At 28.4% G+C, this 23,934-nt stretch overlaps 1 protein-coding gene across 2 annotated transcripts in view; it reads left to right on the top strand.

Moving 5' to 3' along the window:
• LOC107445035 (WD repeat and FYVE domain containing 3 bchs) overlaps nt 1–23,934 on the top strand; it is a 96,865-nt gene that overhangs the window by 68,996 nt on the left and 3,935 nt on the right. For both annotated transcript variants that reach the window (XM_043047239.2, XM_043047238.2), the window contains exons 51-66: nt 1,052–1,112; nt 1,257–1,342; nt 2,713–2,796; nt 2,982–3,036; nt 4,017–4,136; nt 4,938–5,055; nt 6,662–6,768; nt 8,072–8,225; nt 8,434–8,525; nt 10,213–10,425; nt 12,586–12,736; nt 15,130–15,377; nt 17,270–17,497; nt 18,826–19,017; nt 21,520–21,802; nt 23,110–23,532. In XM_043047239.2, coding sequence (XP_042903173.1) covers nt 1,052–1,112; nt 1,257–1,342; nt 2,713–2,796; nt 2,982–3,036; nt 4,017–4,136; nt 4,938–5,055; nt 6,662–6,768; nt 8,072–8,225; nt 8,434–8,525; nt 10,213–10,425; nt 12,586–12,736; nt 15,130–15,377; nt 17,270–17,497; nt 18,826–19,017; nt 21,520–21,802; nt 23,110–23,532 — 2,615 coding nt within the window. The remainder of the gene's footprint in view (nt 1–1,051; nt 1,113–1,256; nt 1,343–2,712; nt 2,797–2,981; nt 3,037–4,016; nt 4,137–4,937; nt 5,056–6,661; nt 6,769–8,071; nt 8,226–8,433; nt 8,526–10,212; nt 10,426–12,585; nt 12,737–15,129; nt 15,378–17,269; nt 17,498–18,825; nt 19,018–21,519; nt 21,803–23,109; nt 23,533–23,934) is intronic.

Raw genomic sequence — 23,934 nt, 5'->3', positions numbered from 1 at the left:
CAATATTCTATGTCAGTTATGTAAAATTAAATAGTATCTGCTTAGACTGCATAAGAAAGATCTAACTAACAGATAATTTTTAAGTTGGAGAATTGTCAGGAAAAAGGAATGGAAGAGAGGCTGTGCCAAAAATATACTGATTCAATCTTGACAAAATTCAATCTCGCTTTCTTTATATCAGTTCTTTGATTTCATCAATCTTAATCTAATCGTGCTCAAGTGCATTTGACGCATTCGCTAATAATTCAAAAAAGAAGGATCGTGGAAAAATTTAGTTTATTTAAAATTCAGTCTATTTATTTTAACTATTCAATTTTGCTTCATTTTATTTGTTTTTACTATTTATTTTTAAAAATAATTAAATTATAATTCCAGCAACAGTTAAACCTTATTAGTTCAAGAAGGTTGCTGTCGACAAACTTCTAATACCACCAAACTAACATTTATGGAGCTTTATTCTAAAAAAAAAAAATTCTGTAGAATTTGACGGGCTACTTCCCCCAACCAACAACTGGTGCATGGCAACTAAACCAGGATTCCCTCTCCTTTTCAGTAGATAATAAGAAGATCAAGACAATCATCACAAAAAACACAATTCAAATTATTTTTTCTACTGGCATCCCTCCCTTTTCCCAACAATTTGGTAATTTTCATCAAAATAATAGTAAAGTGCTTACTCAGTATTTAACAATAATAGGGTCATTTGTTTTAATGTTAAAGCAGCCCAGTTGTGATAGTTGACTTTGCACTATTATTTAATACTGAAAAATTTGTTTTCAACATAATGATCAAAAATGTCAATGCGTCTATCATTCAGAATATATAATTTTTGATATATTGAGCATAATGTTGTATAGTGTGCAAACCAAAACTAATTATATGCTAATTAATTTTTAATCTACTTTTTAAATATTCATATAATTAAGATACAATCTTCATAGTGTTAAAATTCTGCCTAATATATGCTATTCAGTTATTGTAAAAGAAATTTTGTTTATATATTTTAATCATAACTTACTTTGCCCACCTAAATTTTATTTGTTTAATTTAGGTGCAGCAAATTTTCATATGATGAAATTAAAGATGTTCATAAGCGGCGTTATTTGTTACAGGTATACAATTTATTTATTTTCTATGATATTTTTGTCTAATTTGTATAATTTTAAAATAAAAACTATCTTTATTCTAAAAACTATAAATAATTAATTAGGTAATCTGTTTTTGTTTAAAATTATTGATTTATTTTACTTTTCCAGCCTATTGCTCTTGAAGTTTTCTCTGCTGATGGTCGTAACTATCTTCTTGCCTTTCCTAGAAAAATAAGAAATAAAGTTTATGCTCGGTAAGCTTATATTACTTATATTCTATTTTTATTGGTTTTTGTTTAATTTTCTAATTTTATTCATTTTATGGAGTTAGTCTTGATGCTTCTTCTTTTTTTATGTTATTCTTTTATGGAATGATTATATGACTTTCACATGTTTCAACTTTCCAAAATTTCCTGATCAGTATATTTTTTTCTAATTTATTTAAGCTTTTTGTTGTTTAAATGAGTGTGAAAAATAAATAATTTTCAAATTCAAATAATATCATATTATTACTTAATTGCTTGTATAGAGATTTGTAAACTTAATAACAATTAACATAATTACTAAAGTAAAATACTATATTTCTAGGCTCAAAAGTAACCAACCAAATTATGTTTTAATTCTATTAAACTATTTTTTAATAAATACAATTTAAAAAATTAACAATTCCTTAATGAACCTTCAGTTTGCATTAATAAAAATTTCACTGTGGTTAGATACATATGTTTTGAGTTATGTTAAAGAGTAATAAATTATCGGAAAAAGGCTGATTCTTTAACAAAATTTTGTCTTTGTAATTATTAGGAAAACTAACAATAGTGGTTTAAAATGTAAGCCTAAAAGTGATTGATCAGAACAAAAAATTCAGCTGCATAATAAAAAGCAAATTAGCGTTTTATGTCACGAAAACTGTAGTTCTAGTTGCACTGGAGTTTTGCATAGAAAATGTTCTAAATATTAGTTGCAGTAGTGTTATAAGATGATTATATGATGTTGGATTGCATGTCCTATTTCAATAATGAAGCCATTAATAAGTAAAAAAAAATCAGATGTCTAAATTGGAATTTACTATAAACTACTTAATATGGACTTTCAAGAATTGTATTAAAACACTCATTTGAACAGCCATTTAAAAGGCCAAAAAACAAAAATATATTCTGGCCCTAGATTTTTACACCTCACTGTACATCTACTAAATTGCTAACTGAGTATAGTATAAATTTTCAATCTATCTATAATATTTTTACAAATTTCACTGTGAAAAATAAATGTAAAATATTTTATGAATAAATGTGCTTGTTTGCTTATTAGTTTTATCAGCTGTTTCAATGTTTATAATTAGCTTTTGTTATTAACATATTATATAAAGTATAGCAGTGGCCAAATCTAGAATGCTCACGAATTTCGTCAACATTAATTAATGTTTTCAATATTATCATACATAAATAAGTATTTTATAAGATAAACTATCTGTAGTCTTAAAGACTATGTGTGCTATTGAATGTTGAAAAATGTTTGCTTATACATTCATGTTTTGTTTGTTAGTTTAATTATTTTTTTTAATACACCATAATATAGAAGTTAAGTATAAATCATGTTTGTCCAATTTTTTCTTATTTTATAGATTTTTAGCAACAGCCACTGCAATAACTGACAGCGCACAAGAATCATTAGCTGGTCAAAAAAGAACTGCCAATGTTGAATCAAGGTAAACAATTAAATCTTTTTTTGACTTCATTTTCATTAAAGCATCTTTTTTTTTTTAATTTTCATATTTAAAATGTCTAACTACAGTTTTATTACATATTTTTAAGTTAATTCTTTCAATGATTTTTTTTAACTTCAGGAATTGATGGAAAAATATTTAAATATCATTTATGTTATTTTTTATAGTGCTAATTTATTGAGTAGCCTTATTGGGGATACATCTGTTACTCAGCGATGGGTGGTAAGTAAAATTTTATTATATTGGAATTTTATTTCTCCATAATTTATTAAAAGTTATAAAAAAATATCAAATCTTGGCTATAATAAAAAAATTATAGATAGGTGACTGAATGTAAACAGTAACAAGCTTCCTGAAACAGAAAGAAATATTGAAAACTTCCGGTGCATCCCTTCCCTCATATTACGTTTACGAGGCAATGTGCGAACAGGCTTGATATTCTAGAAAGTTTATTGTGTTTTGTGTTTAAATTAATCCTTCATTTTACCATTCATAAGAGTTTTCTGTAGTAAGTGATGAACCTTAAATAAATTTATTTAAAACTGATATGACAACATAAATTAAGCGCAATGTGTGCCATGTTTTGAGCATTATCCCTATTTAGTTATATTTTTGTAAATTTTCAACGCATCTTATTTTTTGGGTTGTACCGTATTTTTCGACGAAAGCACCACAGCGCTATCAAAAAAAGTTACATGCGGCGTTTTGATGAAATAATTTTTAGTAGCAAAAATATTTATCAAGGAAAATTCTCTGAACGTTTAAAAAGAGAGTAGAGATATTCCTGAATTGAAAGTTCATTTATGACATGCATTGTGAAATTGAGAATTTTCAAAATTTGGGCAAATTTTAGCCAGCCTAATCTACTAAGAATATTCTTACTATCGTCTACCTTATTCTTACTTCCTCTTCTAATAAGAATATAAAGACTTGGTTATTATCATTTATCAAGCTCTATCTATATTCTCCTGGTCTATTATGTTAAAAAAAATTTCTTATATATTTTTTTTAAAAGAATTATGCTATGTGCAAATTATGTATTGTCCTAAAAATTGGCACTTGAGCGATTTTTTACTTTTCAAGAAGTGAAACAAATTGGAGTATGATCTACTTGCTCCATATCACAGAACTCACTCATTTTACCTAATTTTGAAAATCACTTTATATAAAGTTTAAAATAAGATAGTAATATTTTTTTTCAGCGTGGTGAAATCAGCAACTTTCAGTATCTGATGCATCTAAACACCTTGGCTGGCCGATCTTACAATGATTTAATGCAATATCCTGTGTTTCCTTGGATATTGGCTGATTATGATTCTGAGGTAATTAATTATCTACTTATATGCCTTAGTTATGTGGAAAGAAATATTTTTATATTAACTGTAATTCCTTTTTACCATCTTCTGGTTTAGTAAAAATTATGGTTATATTTTTTTTAACCTTTCAATGAAAAATGTTTACCAAATTTTTAATACATATTTAAAATGTCCATAAAACTTCAATATCTCAAACAATTTGGATTAAAGAAAATTATTTTATCAAAAAAATATTGAAATTTGTCTTTTTATACCCATTATAATTATTGCACTTATTTGTTTGTATTTCATTTGTAGTATTTCGTGAGAAATCCTTTTTATCTAATGAATACCATAAAATTGTTGTCTGTACAAAAATTATCCTGTTCAATAGCATTATTTTAATGTAAAATTTTTAAGAAAGTCTTTAAAATTTAAGAATACTGAACATTTTATTTGTAAAAAAATTCATGTTTTCTATGTAGAAATTTTACTAAATTTTAAATTTTGAGCGTTTTTAAAGCAAATTCCAAACGTTTTTTAGGAAAAGATACTTCGAAAAATAAATAAAAATTTTTTGGTTCTGTCAATAAATAAATAATACTGACAGAAATGTAAAAATTTTTTGCAATAAGATATACTACAAGTACATGTAACAATTATATAATTTGATTGTATTTGCTTAATTTCGAACTTAGTGAATTTTATTTTACCTCTTGTATTTTTTTTAGCTAGCATTATTTTTTTAAATCTTCTTTTTTTGATAAATCATTTTTATCACATTTCTTTTTTTTTGTTGTCTGATTAATACATTTTATCTTAATTCAGGAGCTGGATTTAAATGACCAGGCAACATTTCGTGATTTTACCAAACCTATGGGCGCTCAGACGCCTGATAGGCTTCACCAATTTCTGAAACGCTTTAAGGAGTGGGATGATCCGCATGGTGAGTAAACTTTTAAGTTTCACTTCACAAGAAATAAATTAAGTTTTGCTTTATGGTATCACTGTAGTTTTCAACAGTATTAGAATTTAATTTTTGGAAGCAATCATTTGTGACCTCCCTTTCTTTTATTTTAGAAGAATGTTTGGAAATGCATTTGATTATGTATTTCATAGTTGAAAAGTGCTATTCAAATGATATATAAACATTTATTTTTCAATTTCGGACTCCATACTTCCTTGTTGCGAAATAAGCAGATCACAAACTCCATGCTTTCATAAAAAAGTCACAATGCCCTCTTTTTTGCTTTGACTTTTACTATAGTATTCTAATTTTAGGAATAAATGATGATGTAAACATTGCATAAAACAAAATTTAGGTTTTAATTCATTTCGTAAAATTTTGAGTTGAATAATTTTTAAGAATCTTTTGTGTTTTCTTTCTGTAGTAACTCTTGAACTCAGTTTCAGAAAAAAAAATTAATTCTTTTCTTTTTCCAAACTGAACTTTTATTTCAAAATCAAAAAATCTCAAGTTTAATTTTTTTCTTAAATGAAGTTAATGGGATTTTAATGTCTTAACTAAGCATTATTCATACACCTCTTCTATGACAACAAAAATAAGTAGATCACAAACCCTGTCTCCACATTCAGGTGCTTATGTAATAAACCAGACAGCTCCAATACTCAATGGCAAAAGTTTCTAAGTGACATTTCTGGAAAAAATTGAGATTTATGTGGAAGGATCTTATTTAACTAAACAAAATTCAGTTTATTTTCCTAAATTCCAAAGATCTCAGTGGATAAAAATGTGATGTTTTTTAATGTTTTTGTAAGGAAAGAAGGTTCAAAGTGCATTTTGAACTAACAGTTTGTTCGTAACTTTTGTAAACCTGTTTCCATAGCAAATTTAATTGCCAAGACTGTGAACTAAATGACGAGTGAAAAAGGATGTTATCGATTTCAGGAGTTGAAGATGTGTGCACATGAAGTTAAAACAATACATAATATTTTTTCTTGAAAATCATCTTATAAACTTTAAAGCTAATTGACTGAAATTCACTTTAATTCTTCTTCCACTCATTGTTTCACTTTAACCTAGTTAAATTTTAAAAATCAAAGCTGATAAATAATTGTTTTTATCTGAAATTTAATTTAAATTAATTCAAGAAACTTTATTAATAAAGTGATGTAACAAAATCTAAAAGGTGAATTCAAGGTGAAATGTTAAAATTATTAAAAAAGAATTTTAACAGGTGTGTCACAAGTAAGCATTACACTTTTTTTTAATAAACAAATAAAATTGCGTGTACTACTTTAAATTTTTGTCTTCACTCTTCCTTTTCTTTTCTTCTGAAAATAGAATAATTTATAAAACTTTTTTAAATAATTTAAACATTTTTTATACTGTCTTTTGAGAATATTTAAAAAAAATTTATGATTTAAAAAAAAATTGGTTTATTTTTCTTTTATTCTTAATGAAAATTATTTTAATGTTTTTGTATGAAGTGTATAATTTTTCATTTATTGCTATTATTTACACTTCATTTATTTTTACATCATTTACCGAATTCAAACTAATAATCTAATCTATTAATAAATCTTTCCAGGTGAAACTCCACCATATCATTATGGAACATTTTATTCATCAGCAATGATAGTTGCATCATATCTTGTGCGAATGGAACCATTCACGCAACATTTCTTGCATTTACAGGTACTTATATCTTTAATAAATCATTTTATGGGTCTTTATTCTTGCCCTTCAACTTATTTAACTTTAAATATTTTTCTATTTTTTTTATTTATTTTCTTTGTAGAAGAATTTACATTAGTATATTTTTGTCAAAAAAGCTTGTGGAAATATTCTTTACATTGCAATGGGGCTGAAAAAAAATTTTTTTTTAATTTTATGTAATGATAATTGTGTTTGCAGATAGAAAATTTTTTTTTTTAGATAAACTGGTATAAATTGTTCATCTGCTGCAACCATAGTGTCTATCCTATATTGATAAGTACATCAAAAATTAGTAGAATAATTATGGAGTGTGTGGAATAACTAAATTGTTTTTCAGACCGTCAGTCATTTAAATAGTTATTGCAGACCTTTTTTTTTTAAAAAAAAAAGAAATAATAATTAATAAAAATTGCATTTGATTTTTCTTGCATTGCAAAAAAGAAGAAGAATTATAATGCCTTAGAATTTTGGGGTATTTTGAGTTTAATTCACAATCTTGTTATAAAAATTATATTTTATAAAAATTAAATATTGGAATTGGATAGAAAAAGAAATTTTTTAGATTAAACAGGCATAAATTCTTCTACATTTACTGCAATCGTAAAGTTTGTCCTATATTGAGAAAATATGTTAAAAATTAATAGAATAATTATGGATTCTGTGGATCAAAAATTAATAAAATAATTATGGATTGTGTGGAATAACTAAATTGCTTCTTAGACCATCAGTCATCTAAATAGCTATTGCGGGCCTTTTTTTAAAAAAATAAATAAATAAATAAAAATTGCATTTGACATATTCTGAGTTTAATTCACAATCTTGTTATAAAAATTTAATGAATTATATATAATTTTTTATCATTACATAAAATATGTAATGCTTAATAAATAAAAAAATCTATGCCATTGAGTCTAGAGATATGTTTTAATTGCATGTTTTTAGTCATTTTTCAGCTTCATCAGATTTTCAAATAATTTTCAGAAATTGGAAAAAATTTTGCTGCTTCAGTCTCTGAAATTATCTCTATTATTTTACTAAGACTGCTCCTATTGGTTGGTTGTTATAGGATTTTTATCTTTTACTTATCATGTAAATAACTATTTGATGCTTTAAAAAATATCATTCTTTAAGTTCCTTTTAAATTTATAATAGACTTTTAATTTGCTTTTTACAATTAAAACTTTTTTACTATTAGCTACATCATTTTAGTATAGCTCAAACATATCTGATTATCTATTTTTTTCTTTTATTAAGAAAATGTTCTATACTTTTGTTTTCGTAGGGTGGCCATTTTGATCTTGCGGATCGTATGTTTCACAGCATTAAAGATGCCTGGCTTTCAGCTGCTAAGCATAATATGGCGGACGTGAAAGAGCTCATTCCAGAGTTCTTCTATCTGCCAGAATTCCTTCTCAATTCCAATAATTTTGATTTAGGTGAGCTCATATTTACTCTCATCAGAAGTAATTGTAGTTTGGGAAGAAATATTTTTGACATTAAAATATGAAATTTACTAAGTGCTTACTTGTGTCGAATGAAACATAATGTGTCACTGTCACATATACTTGCATTTAGATCTTTACCCACATTTATGTATATTTTAATTATTCTCATTACATAGAATTCCCTACCTTTGCTTTTCAGGTTCTAAACAAAATGGAGTGCCTTTAAATGACATTGTTCTTCCACCTTGGGCTAAAAATGACCCTAGAGAATTCATTCGTGTCCATAGACAAGTATGTTTTTTGCCCTGTTTAACTTATCAAAATATGCATTGGTTTTCAAATAATTTCTTAATTTAGGATATGCAAGCATTTTCTTCCTCTAAAATTCATGAATTTAAGTAACTCTATATATATTTTTCTCTTTGAATCATTTGTAATAATGTACATTTTATTGTTAATTCTTTTTAATAGCATTTAAATTTTCAGATTTTAAATGTACTTTTACATAAATAAAAAACTTATTTAAGCTCCTTGACTATAGTAATTTAAATCGGAATTTCGATGAAAACATCCCTTTTTTTGTGTGTAAATATTACTTAAATATTCTTTAGACAGAGAATGATTTCTTGATCTTGGAGATGCCTATCTTTTTCTCTTAGTTGATTAGCTTTCTTAAATAATGTCACTTAAGTCAGTCATAATCTAGTCCATTATTTCTCCCATGCCATATAAAATCTGCATTCAATCCATTATTTAATTAATCTAGGATGTGAAATACCCTCAGTTTGCCACTCACTTTTAACAAAAGTTGAAAAAACCCACATGTTTGAAAAGAATAACACACTCCGACCTTGAGCAAGATTGCAAAAGTTCATTTATTGAAAACTGAATGTAACTTAACATGAACTAATAAACACATGACCTACACTAAAAATAGTTAACATATTTTTAATGATAAGCACAATTATTATTGACAATGCATGAAGAAACATCATCAACTTATGAAACTTACCATGATGATCAATCAGTATAGCAACATGTGATAAGGAAATGCAAGTGTTAGCAATTCGAATGGAATGTGAATACGTTAATCAGTCATACTTCTAGCAATTGAAGTATGACTGACTGTTAGCAATTGAAGTATGACTGACTAACGCATTCACATCGCATTCCAATTTACGTGGAGCTAGCACATGATCAAGAGACTTTAGATCAAACTTAAAAGATTTGCAAACTTTATTTTATTACTCTGTATGATGTTGTATTTGACATCTTTCTTCTCTCACTCTTCAACCAAAAGAGTTGTAAAAAAACAGATTCAAGATGTAAACAAATGTAAAAATATTGACTAGAATTTCAAACTATTTGCGCATTTCATCAACAAAATGTTGCAATCAATATTATTATTGAACATCAATACTGCTATGTCTATATTTATAATCCTTATTTTATCTTTCTTTTTTATAAGTCTGTCCTACTTATAATTTAATTCTCTGAGTGTTCCAGGCATAACAGCTTAAAGTTTTATAAAGGATTTTTCAAATTTGAAGTTAATATTGAATTTCTTATTAAATAATGAATTGAAACAGAATAAATGATTATTATAGTTATTGACTTGATCTCTTGTTTACAATTGATGCAAAAACTTTACCTGTTTTTGTTGTATTATTACTGTTTTGTAGTTTAACCCTTCTGTTGCCAAGCTACTTAAAATTTATGCAAAAATTGTGAAAAGTAACTTAAGTACACTATTCTTAAAATTTTTCGAATTGAAAAAAAATTATGACTCTCATAATATTTATTTGGCAACTTTTTCTATTTAGTTTTGGCTAATTTTTTTGGAATCGCTATTTATATTGAATATCTTTTTAACTTACTTTTTTTTCCCTCTACATTTTTGCTGTAGATATGTTAACAATTTATTTGTTTTACATAAAAATAACTTAAAAATTACCCTTATATTTTTGATGTGTTTCAGGCCTTAGAATGTGATTTTGTAAGTACTCATCTTCATGAATGGATTGATTTAATATTTGGATACAAGCAACAGGGGACTGCAGCTGTTGAAGCTGTGAATGTTTTCCACCATCTGTTCTATGAAGGGAATGTTGATATTTATAGCATTGATGATCCTCTTAAGAAAAATGCTACCATTGGTTTTATTAACAATTTTGGCCAGATACCAAAGCAGGTAAATTGTAATTTCTAAAAATATAACATTTAAAGAAGTTTTGTAAATCTTGACTAATCTACTGATTTTTATATATAACATGGTGCGCAGCGTTTTTAAAAAGTGCTTAAGGGTGCTTATTTCTGATTTTCATTTATAAAGGACTTTTTTTTATGGGGTGTTTTTAAAAAGTGCTTAATTCTCCCTTTTCGAAAATGAGATTTTTTTCTTCTTTACCATGTCTATTTTTTCTGCGCATGATTGAAAAATGAGGTTTTCACATTGTTTTAATCAACGTGTTCACAATTCATTGAACCACAATCCATTTCGTCGTGCAGTCGGTCTGTAACGTATGATAGCGCCAATCACGTTGCATGTTTGATAAAATATATGGGAGGGACTACTGAGCTAGGATCGGGGAGATTCTTGCATTCTCATGTGCAACTCTGCTGAGCTTTGCAACATATTCTCAATTCCAGGCTTCATTTTCCACCCTCTGAAATCAAACCAAAAAATATTTCGATCTTTTTATGGTGGCTAATGTAATCAAGAAAAGTTTTTTTTTCTGAAACTAGTTATTTTATCATGATCATGTTAAGTCTTTGAAAATTATTTTCCATTTTGTTAATGTATATATAGTGCTTAAAAAGTGCTTAATTTTTGTTGAGAGATTTGGATACACACCCTATATAAATGTTTACTTTGATGCTCTTTTTTACATATAATATATTTGTCTTTCCAAAGTTGATTATTCCTATTGACCTTCGGTTTGTATTGGCCACTTTTTTGTTCACTTTATAATGTTGCAAAGCTTATGGTGCATAACAATGATTAGAAATAAATTAGCTGTTAAGTCTTCCCTTTGTCGGTTATTTGACAAGTTTTTCTTATTTCGGTCTTATATTCTTTTTAAAATTTTTCATAGTATAAGTACTATATGGTGAATAGTATAGCTTTGTCTTCAATTGAAGATGAGCTTACAGACTTACATGAAACAATATCTGCCTATGTTTGTCCTATTTCAGTGTGTTGTTAGGAATTGGTAGAACATTTTAGCAAAAGAAAATAACTAAAAAATCCCAAAAACTTCTCTAATTTAATTTTAAATGAGTTAAATTTAGTTTGAACTAATCATCTTAAAATAATTCATTTGGTGTGTCTAGTTTATGTTTTCTCATTTTAATTTTTTTTCGCATTCAATAAATCAGTAATTTGCAATGAATTGAAATAAATTAATAAACATGACAATTACTGCATGAGTGTTGAGCTCCTAGTCAATGGGAGCTCAACAATGTGCTTCAAATGTGAGATTGTGATTCCAAAAGATATCTTTTTGTCCATTATTTTCCTGCTGAAAAACCTGTTTTGTCCAATGTAATTCAATGAAAATTTTGTGTATTGAAAAGAAATTTCTATTCAAACTTTCACAAATGCTCAATGTAATAAGGGAATAAAACTCTCTTGGCTTAACCCTTTCGCGATGGAAGTTGTAAAACTTCTCTAATCGCTGAGGCTGAGAGTCTCTTTCACGACCGCCTGTTCAAGGGCAGAGGATTCTTTGACGCTAAACCTAAATGCTTGAAATCGTCAAAATATGAACATATTCTTTAGTAAAGGACTGTAAAGTGGATTAATGAAAAAATATTTTTTATTAACATACTTCAAGTTTTTTCTTGTTGAAATACATTTTTACACATATACTGATGCTTCATGGTAAGGGTAAAAACAGAAATATGTGACATTTACAAAATCTTACTATTAATTTAAAACTAGACTGTAAACCGAAATACTCCACATGCTTTTAAGAAATAAAACTCTCCCTCTTACTAAAAACAAATACCTCATGCTCATTTTAAAAAGCCATCTTAAAGCATGGGATTTGGAAACATTCCCTTCCCCTCTTGTTTATATAATCAAAAAGCATGTGCATGTGAGTCATGTCTCTCATTTCGAGTAAAAGGTCAAACCTACATGTATCTCAAATCCTATGGACATACCATTTGTGCCAAAAATTATATTTTTGAACACCGGGAAAGAGAGTGAGAGTATTTTGAGACCGGGAAAGGAGAGCATTTCATGCTGTTGAATATATGTGACAATCAGATTAAAAGAGTTATTGAAATTTTTTAGAATAATTCTTGCTTTTATTCTGTATTGAATAAAAATTCTTTTTCTTTTCAGCTATTTAAAAAACCTCATCCCTCAAAGAAAATTACCAATCGAACTAGTATCATTGATCCAGGCCCCATAATGCCAGGTTTAAGCTACAGCTTAGACAAATTATTTTTCCACAATCTTGACAATTTAGAACCTTCTAAACATGCTGTCAAAGGTGAGTTTAAGAAGCAACAAGTTCTACTTTTAGCAATGTATTTATTAGTCTTGTTTTTTTCAATTGCTTAACGAAAGGGTTTTGAATTATTGATATGCGAAACATTATTTGCCATTTATCGCTGTAATATTCACATTAATAGTGTATATCATTATTTTTAAACCTTTTCATAGCTAAGGACCACTAGATACATTACAAAAACCAAATGCAAACCACATACATTAAAATAAATGATAATCTGTAATATCCTAGATCAACTACATGATCACTAAATAGGGTGAATATTTTATTTTTATTAGCTTATTCATAGATATCTTCATAAAAAATAATATGGTAAGATACGGTCAATATTACATGCACAGATGTGGTGACAATTTGGGTAAAGTATAGTGGGACAATTGTTACAATTTAGTACTAATGCATTTTTACAACTAAGGCCTATCCCAAATCATCACCAACACATACAAATAAAGTATAAAAAAAATATCTGTCCAGAAATAATGATCACAAGGGATAGAATTAACTTAAGCAATTTTAATGATGATCAACTCAATTATCAAGATTTACTCATGAGAATAAATTTGACCATGTGGCATAATAAAATAAGATCATTACAAATTATACTATATTACTATATACTATATTAAATTATACTATACAAATTATATTATATCAACATGTGACAAACAGATTTGAAGAATCTTTAAGAAAAGGGAATCACTGCTGGAGTTAATAAAATCTAAAGTCACTTATCTTGCACATGTGCTTAAAAATGTTGAGGAGCTGATGATCTATTTGTAAGTGGCAGGATATTATTCGCTGGATTTATCTTAATTGTTCAGTCCTGTTGCAGCCATTCTTTCAGGGTAGATGTATCTTTATTCTTCAGAATTTTCTACCAAAAATCCTTTTCTCCACTTCTTCTAGCAGCTAGTCCAGTCCTCTCCCCTCTCTTCCTCACCTCTCTCCTGCCCCTCTTCACAGGTTTTCAACCCTTACACAAAAATTGGCAGACCAAAACTGCTTAATTTATTTACAGAGAGGCTATCTAAAACAGTCAGACAGTTTGGGCAGAAATAGGCTCACTGATAGTCATAAAAAGGAAAGAGAGTTGTAGCAACACTACACAGAGGTCTGTCTAGGTTTTTTTAAGAGGTACCTATTTTGTGAAAATTTAGACATAATTTATTAAAATTGAAAATTATATTAAAAATTCAACACAACATTTGGTAAAATAAGAAAATATTTTTAAAAATTGTCACTACATATAAAAATCATTTATGACTAGTAAATTTCTATATATATTTCCCATATGTTCAAAAAAAATTTTGCTAGTGTAAAATTTTGGGCTTAAAATTGTATCCAAAAATCCATAAAAATCATTGTCCAAAATTTTACGAAGCAGGGGGGGGGTATCTTAGAACTTGCTTTTATAAGTATTTTGTGAAACACCGTTTTTCCTTAAGTTGAATTTGTGAAGGTACCACTAAACAGTAGTAAGTTTATCCTGGGCAGACCCTGATGCAGAACAGCTGAAAAGCTATTTCCACAATAACTGCATGGCTAATTTTTTTTTTCTAAATTAGATAAATCCAAATGTTCCTATGATTAGCATTATAAAAGGAGAATATTTTAAAACAGCTTCAGAATTCTTGATCTAAAGTTTAGGTTTTTGTGCAAATTACGTTTTAAGTTTTCATTGGAGCTCTTGCCACAGACAGTATATATGTTAACAATACTGTTACTGCAGAATTTTTAGTAAACATATTTTTTTCATTATTTTGTATTATTTTGGTGAAAATGAGTGAAAAATATTATATTTATCATTTTATTTTAATTTATGTTTATGATATACAGCATGGAACAGTAGTGTCTTTTTCTGCATTAAAGGTAGAATCTTCCAAACACAATTCACTTCCAAAAAGTAATTTTTTTAATTTGCAGTTATTTAGATCTGAAAGAAACAATAATTCATGATTTTGATGATGGATTGAAATTTCTTTAATTTACTAACTCAATTATTGATACATTTTTGAACATGAATGAAAAAATATTCTAACTACTTATTTTGGATTTTATATTTAAGTACAAATATAATTCGATAATACAATTCCTTTTCAGAAACCAATTTTTTTTATTAGCCATTAGCTGTTTTTGATAATTGAGACTTACGAAAATATATTCTTACTTGTAATTATAGAGTGTCAGAAAAATTGTATAAAAGTGTCACCCGTGTTCTATGTCAAAGAGTTAACTTGCTGTTTTTTTGTTTCATGAATCTTCTATAAAAGCAGAAATATCATATAAAGGAATATTATTTTTATATAAAAATTGTAACTTTAAAATTGGATGCTTCAGTGTTGTTTAGTCTCATTATTTGTTTTATTTTGCAGATGTAAAAGGACCAGTTGGACATATAGTGTTTCATGAAAAAACCCTAATGGCTGTGGAACAGCATAAAGTGTTAGTTCCACCACTCTATTCCAGATATGTAGCCTGGGGTTTTGCAGATCACAGCATCCGTATTGGACCTTATGAAATGGAAAGAGCTCTCTTTGTTTGGGAAGATACCCCTTCTGGGGAGATTTTGTGCTGTGCTGCCCCTAATGACAAAATCATCATAACTGCTGGGACCAATTCAGTATGTTACCCTTCTTATTTGATTTCTAGTTAGTGCTTTGTGTTTTTTCTTTTGTTGTATAATCTATGAAAAAGAACTATGTGTGCTAGTGAGGAAAAGTTGCCAACCACCATCAATAAGTTGTTTACAAAATCTTTGAGCTAATTTTTCAATACACCAATCCAAACTTCAATGTCAAAAGCAGTATTTCATTGGAATGGTTTGAACTGTAACATGAAATATATTTTTTTTTGGCAATTCGAAACAAAATTAATTCCTAAAATTAAGTTAATTCTAAACAAAATTAAGATTTGTACATGTTCCTTTTGTACAGTATGCAAAAAAAAAAAAAGGACCACCCTGAATAGCTTTTGAACTAACAATTAGATCTTTGTGTTCTAGGACTCAATTTCAGTGGTTCAAGGAGGTTATCTAGGGGGTAGCCGCAATTTGGGAAATATGGTCCGGTTAGTTTGGTCTGAAGAGCGGTTACGAAGTTAGGGCCCCTTAATGTTAATTTTATTTTTATGTGTTCTGCTATATCTCGAGAGATTATGAAGCAAATTTAAAAAATTTGGGACACAATTATAGAACTCATTTATTCAAAGATAATTCCATACAAAAAATAAATATTAGTAAATATTTATTGCTTTTTATAATTTTATATAATAATAGAGGATTTGAATTGTAAGGTATAAATTTTTTTACATTTTAAAGTATGTAATTTTGCATGACAGAATACAAAATTTGAACCAAATGTGTCAAATAGTTCCTGAGAGTCTGATTTTGACACAGGTTGTAAGTGCAAGCTATGTCTTCCAGTATAACTTAGCTCATTTTCATCTCTAAAATGTAAGCATTGAAGTATCCAATTATTATCCTCACATCTATAATTGGGCATTTGTCTTTTACTTTCTCAAAGTCATTTGAAAACTGTGTTAGAATATTAACAGGGTGAGAATCAGCATATCCATTAATATAGTTATCTAAAATGTTAAACTTATTATAAATGTATACGCTTTTTACATCAGCAACAGCTTACCTAATTAATTTACTATAAAGACCATAACTGTGTGAAGTTTTTAATTTGTTGAAAAAATGAGTATTTTCAAAATTGAATCATTCACTTCATTGTACTTATTTTTATCCAGTCGTAAAAATTATTGAAATTTTGTTTTGTTTAACAATCTAAACAAACAACATATTTCTTGTAAATAGTTTTTATTTTATGAATACTGAATCTTAAATGACTGTTATCAAGGAAAGTTTTTTAGTTTTAATGAAAAGCAAAGATTTTTTTTTTGTGATGAGTTATGAGTATGATCAAATCAATTTTTTATTCTCAATTCTCTTTTTAACGCACCTTACTCACCTTCACGTGTAAGTCATCAGGCTAAAAAATTGTGATGGCCTGTCTTAGGATCATCCTCAGAGATGTTTCCTAGACCGTCACCAATAGCCTATTGTGCAGCTCTAGTGTGACATAAATAAAGAACTACTATTACTACCTTATTAAAGCATTTAAATTTATATTTGCAAATTGATCAAAGTTTTTTTTATAAACAAAGTATTTTTTTTAGCTAATTACAAAGACTAAATTTTGATATCTTTACAATGTTAACTTATAATAGTCTGGGTATAATATAAAATGAGGCTAGGTATGATATAAGACTTTTATTTAAATTTTTCGTTAGTTACTTCAATATGTTTTATAAAATGTTACTTTACATGTCTGATAAAGAACAATACAAATTTGTTGTAGTTATCTAGCTCTCTGTGTGTATATAATTTTTATCTCAACATTATACTTATGAATACATTTTGTATTGTTTTGCTACCTGTATTTTTGTTTAGTTTCTTCAAGCCTCTGTTCTATACCTTTGTTAAAACTGTTTCTGTTCTCTCTTTCTCAGATGGTTACTGTATGGCACTATGACAAAAAGAAACTGACCATTAAGAAGAATCTATATGGTCACACTGAGCCAATCACATGTCTGGCTGCGTCCCGTGCGTATAACTTAATTGTCAGTGGCTCTCGCGATAGAACGTGCATATTGTGGGACCTTAGCCGACTTGTTTTTGTACGCCAGTTGCTCGGTCATCCTGCTCCTGTTGCTGCCATTGCAATAAATGAAGTTACGGTTAGTATTCCTCATTACTGTATATATTGGTGTATAAGTCTCCTTTCCAAACTCCTAAAATGTTCCGAAAAACAGGGAGTCGACAGACATTTGTCGATCAGGAAATATCAATGCAGTATAAACAGTGAGATTGGCATGAATAACTCTGTATCAATTTACTTCTTACAAAAACTATTTTTAATATGTTATCCACAATTATTTTTGCATTATTCTCTCATAGAATTTTCTTTAAATATAAAGTTTTTTCTTTTAGAAATAATACTTTTAGCTATGCTCTAAAAAATTCAGATTAGGAAAAGTTTAGATAATTTATACAAGAATTTTTCAAAGATGTATCAGAATGAAAACTTATAAATCATACTTTAAAATTACACATTTAAAGATTCCAAAATACCATCTGTGTTGCAGGCAGTAATGTTAGCAGTATCATCCCATCATACAAACTCTAAGTCATCCTCATTTGCTGTGCCCCACAAAAAATTATCTTTATGCCCATTTAAAGAATTTGAAATTCCACACTTTTTTAGGCAATATCACAATTGTATCTTCAATTCGGTTTTAATCAATCAGGAGGTGTAAAAGGTACATATATAGGAGTTTTTAAGGAGGTAGTACATATTTCAATAGCAGCACTTGGAGCATTCTTGCCATAAATCACATTTTTTTTAAATCTGACATTTTTTCATCAGTCTGTTCATTATTCTTTCAAGATAGGTAATTTTCGTGTTTCTAATATTTCCACTATATAACAGCTCAATACACACAAACATATTATTCTCTACACAGATCTTTTATTTTTCACCAAAAAAACGAGACAACTATAGTAAGTTTTGAAATTTAAATCTCAAATAGAAGAATTTTTTAGTTTCAAATCTGGAAACTTCAATGCATGTTAAATACATTGTGAAGTGTGCAAGTATATGTGTTTTGAAGATTATAAGCTTAAATTTCTTTTCTTACTAAGCATCAATTCTAAATTACAAAGTACAAATTGTTTCTAAGTTATAAAAAATATTATTACATTTCCGAATACCTCTTTTTGTTAGTATCTTTTCCAAAAGGAATACAAATTATATGTTGATGTTCTAGCATCTCATGTCAGAATGTGACGTGATAACTACTTTTCAATGAAAAAATTTTCTGTAATAAAAGGTCAAAGTTTTTGATTAGAGGTATTTATTTTTTAAGCAATTTAAGCAACTCGGTTCCTTCGATTACAGAAGTGAAAAAAAGATGATTTAATGCCCCTGCAAGAATACCTAAATCTGATTTGTTTAATAAAGTAATTTTTTCCTGATTTTTGTGTATATGTGATGCTGTTGTTGCAGGGTGACATAGCAACATGTGCTGGGACTCACTTATTTCTCTGGTCAATCAATGGAGATGAAATAGCTTCTGTTAACACTGCAACTGGTAGAGCGGACAGGACGCAGCAAATTCTATGTGTAGCTTTCTCATACTTGAATGAATGGGATAACCAAAATGTTATCATGACTGGATCCAGTGATGGAGTGGTCAGGGTTCGTATGCTTGTTTTTATAACTCTTTTATTTCAAATTTATATTAGTTATTAGCGACGTCTGCTGACTGAGTGGTAGTGCTTCGCACTCTAATGCCACAGGTCCTCTGTTCGATCCTTGGGCTGGGCAAGGTTAACTCAGCCTTTCATCCCTTCAGTGGGTCGATAAAATGAGAACCATGCTTGAGGACTAAACACTGGGAGTTTCCATTTCGGTTAACCACCCAACCAGAACATCTGCTGAGTGGTAGTGCTTTGCACTCTCATGCCACAGGTCCTTGGTTCATTCCTTGAGCAGGGCACAGTTAAATCAGCCTTTCATCCCTTTAGTGGGTCGATAAAATGAGAACCAAGCATGCTTGAGGACTAAACACTGGGAGTTTTCCGTACGGCTGACCACCCAACCGGAACATCTGCTCTTGCATCCCAGAGCCCAAGTTCAAGAAAACTGGGATGGGCATAGTAGGCCTTGGCTGTCTATGGGCTGTTGCTCCACTGAGTTTAGTTTTTCAGTTATTAGCGTAGAATTATCTAGATGAACAGCTGAATAGTCCCATGTGGTGATAATTAAACCTTTCAGGGTATAATATCAGCGATTATACCCTTTGTTGGCCTTAAGCCAACATATCAAATTATAACTGTGCCACTAGTTCTTAGGTATAAACTTTCTGTGCCAATCAGGAACCTGAAAAGTAAACTACATACAGTGTAGTTGCTCTCAAACAAAACCAGTTAATTTCAATTGAAAAATTTGTTATGGAGAAAATTTCATTAGTGTATAGAGATTTGCAGCTATTAAAATAAGTAATCACAAACTTTTTAGAGTGTGATATGTTCAAAAGCATATAAATGACTTTTTATTTAATACATAAATTTATTAAAATCATTAAATTTTATCAGTAAGATGCTTGAAAGTAAAGTCATTTCATCAATTTAAAAAATAATGTACTTAAACACGCTTAGTTTTATTTTACTTGAAAAACTACATTGCTTTGTGTTTGGCGATTTTAAATTTTAATTAAAATTTTTACATTTTAAGAGTGATCTCAAAATAGTTTTGGGCATATTTTCCTCCTTTCAATGGTTTTGAATGATTGTAGTGCGTTTTCATATTTTGGAAGCAACGTCACTTTCGTGGCCTTTGTTGTTGTGCATTATAACAATTCTTAAAATATCTTTTGTCTGTTGAATATGAAGCAGTCAATAGTTATTTGCCTTTATTCTTACAGCCCCTTTTAATGTTCCAAATAATTCTGAAGTTGCATATTTTCTCAATGTTGAGAATCAAAAAGGTAACTGTCAAAAAATGGGCTAAAGCACAGACTTCTGAATTATTCTTTATAGGAAAACAGTCACTTTGTTACATGAAAAATGATTTGAATGTAATTTAAGGTTCTGATTACAAAGTTCGCTATAGTAAGAAATTTGCAGTATTTCTAAACTGTCAAGTCAGTATGCCAAAAACTTTTGTTTGAAAAAAAAAATTTCTATTCAAAACCATTTTATTTAAAGAATTTGAAAATTAAATCGATGATCTGTTTTCTTACAATTGACCTTAGTGTGGTAATTAGCCCAAAATTTTGAGTATTTATAATAGTATGTTTTTGAATTAAGAATTTTCGGAATGAAAAAAAAGTCTACATACATTTCAGGGCCAGTATTTTTATGCATATTCCTAATAATAATAATTGCTTTCTTTATAACTAGTAAAATTAAAAATGTACTAAATGGGCAATTTAATCAGTCTGTTCATTTTATTTTATGTAAACAGTAAGTTATTTTTCCCTATAAAGTATAGCAATTGTATGAAAAAATGAAAAATTAAATTCACCATTTTGGTTTAGCAGTTCAAAATAAAATAAAGATTGTTCATGTGATATGTATATGTATATTTTTTTAAAAATATATGGTACGTGTCATGAGCACCACACCTTAGTAGTTCCAAATAGTACATGCATTTATTTGGTATATAGTATAGTGTATATTTAAATACATTTATCTGAAAAGTAACTTTTAGTATATTTGTGATTTTAACATGGGGTTGACAGTGTGATGTCAATAAGATTTTAAACCATTACATTAGTTTTTCATTGAATGATTTTTGATTTTAAGTTTTATGTGATAAATAATTACATTTTTGAAACATTTTTTTAAAAAATTTTAGCTATGACAAAAATTTTATTGCATATCTGCGTTTTAATGAAAAATTTAAAGTAATTCATTTGAGCTACGCTACTTTGTTTGACATAAATGTAAGAAGTAGAAAAATAGAATGTTTTTTTTATTCTAGTTGAGTTGAATAATTAGTAGTTGCAGAGAAACAGAGTTTAGTTATCTATGGTTTAAAAAAAAAATCTCCCTCCAATGAAAAATTATTTTCCATGTCGTGATTTTTTTTAAAAATTTTGCATTAATTTATAAAAATTGCTTTTTTTATGTTATTTAAATAACATTTTATGATTCATCTCTAAAACTGCTTGACTTATATTTATTTTATTTTTAGATGTGGTCTGCTGATTACGTTCAAATTCCAGAAGATACTTGCCTTAGTGTGGAAGAAGAGAGTAAAACCGTTTCCACTGATAAAAAAGAGGACCAAACTGATTCCAAAGAAGCAGAAACCGAAGTGGAAACAAAGGCTGCTGAAATAGTTCGAAGAATGAGCTTGGCTGGATCCAAGGACATTGGAGAACTGATACAAAGAAGCACATTGTGTGCAACTGACCACAAAAATCGCTTTACCAAGAGTGCATCTGGTAGCTCTTTGTCTGAGGAAGAAAAGGATGGTAATGTCATCGATACTAAAAATATATTCTTAATATAGTTGCTTTGTATATTTATCAGGGTATTTTTTCTACACCATAATTTGTTTTATATATTTTCTCATGAGTTCACCGTAATGTTATCTTAAAATGCTATTTTTGAAAATTAAAATGCTTTATAAAAAATTTTATCAGAATTTTCAAACGTCTATTAATAATTTGAATTTACGCAATTAAATTTTAATCTACATTTTATGAAATACAATTTTATTTTTAACATTCTGTTTATATACCTACATGGAAATTTACAGAGCAAAACCTGCATGGCCCATATAAGTTTTTCCTTATAGACCATATAGAAGTAGGTGATCTACATGGGCTCAGATGAGTTTTCCTACATGCTATAGAAGTAGGCGATTTGCATAACATATCCACATTTTAAAACTTTTATGTAACAAATCTAAAATTGGAATATATTTTAAGTATGTTCGCATCATGCCACCTTGTAGTGATCATAATTGTAATCTGTGCATTGTTTACATTCTGTGTTTGATATATTTATAATTGAGCCATTTAACTAGTGAAAGCTCCTTTATATTATATTTCAGTTAACTGTATACTTTGAAACTTGTGTGCCGTTTTGTTATTTTATAAAGTACTTCTAGCCATATAAATTTGTTATTGATGTCTTGTAAAACAGCAAATGGGAGAAAAATGCATTATTTTATTAATAATGATTTAGTTGAGCTGAAACTAGGCTTTGTGGGACTTTTTAAATCTGTTTTTTTTCTGTGGTGCCACTAGGAATGTCCTAGATTTTGCTTAAACTGTAGAAATGAGTTTTTTTTCTTTTCATTTTTTGAATTTCATTCCTAAAACTAAACACCTTATCATTTCTTTCTTTTTTTTTCATCTTTAGATTTTATACTATTCTTTTATTTTTATATTTTATTTATGCATTAGTGGCCCTTAGAAGTGAGAAATTTTTCATTTGATGAAGGGCCTCATTTAATCTTTTGCTTAATGCGCTTGTATGATAAAACCTGTCATTCTGGACCACTTGTCTTATTTTCATATTCTGTGATTTTGATACCTTCGTTGAAATTTCACGTGCAAATAAAATAGAAAACAAGGTTTGCAGATTTTTATTTTAAAAATAAATTTTTAGAAAAAATTATGATTATTGAAATTTTCTCTGGATCTAAATCTGAATCGAAATCCTTTTTATACTTGTATTTAGCTTTTTCCCCCAAGAAACTACTTGTGCTTCATTTTTCTTCCAAGCTATGTAACCATAAAATTATAAATATGCTTATCAAATCCTTTTGCAGATGAAGATTTCGAAGATCTCGGAGAAGAAGAGAACCTAAAAAGTCCTGTGAATTCTAACGAAGTTCCAAAAGACTCTCTCATTCCAACCCAAATTCAGCATTCCAAGACTGTTTCTCATTTCCACAGTAAAGAAATAGAACAGGACTCAAAAGAAGTGGCCAAAACTAAAAAATTAGTCCACTCTGAGCATTTTGAGTATCCACCTGAACATCCTAGCAATGTCCAACGCTGCAGCACTGTTGGTCCAGAAGTGACCAATCAGAGCAGTGAAGAGATGGTGGATTCTGCGAGCAGTAAGATGCGCCTGAGCAAGTCGGATACCTCACTCACTGACTCGTTTGTGATGATATCTGATAACGATGCCTTAGATAATAATGGCTCTGCTGTCAGAGTGAAAAAGAAGAAGAAAGTTCTTAAAGATGGTAGTTTACTAATTTAATTTCTAAATTTGTTCTATTTTTAAGTACTTAATTGTTATATTTTAATCCATAAGTGTTAATTTCTTTTTTAAATTTGAAATTCTCTGTGTACTTATTGTAGTATTTAAAATATTATATGGTTAGGAATGAGTTAATAAGAGAAATATTCCAAGTATAAACAAAAAACTTTTAGCTATATTTTATTTATTAAATACAAAGAACTTAAATTTTCAAAAACTGACTGGCGCAATTTTCTATGCGGGCTCCTTAGCGGGATTCCAATACTTTGAATTTCTCAAGGACGTAATATCCAATTTTCTAGAGGATTTGACATTGAGTGACCTCTGGAATGTATGGTTCCTACATGACTGTGTCACTCTGTACAAAGTATTGCTGTATTATTTG

This window comes from Parasteatoda tepidariorum, chromosome 9, assembly GCF_043381705.1.
Source record: "Parasteatoda tepidariorum isolate YZ-2023 chromosome 9, CAS_Ptep_4.0, whole genome shotgun sequence".
Taxonomy (NCBI): Eukaryota; Metazoa; Arthropoda; class Arachnida; order Araneae; family Theridiidae; genus Parasteatoda; species Parasteatoda tepidariorum.
The sequence above is the reverse complement of the archived record's forward strand: the minus strand, read 5'-3'. Positions and strand labels throughout refer to the sequence as shown.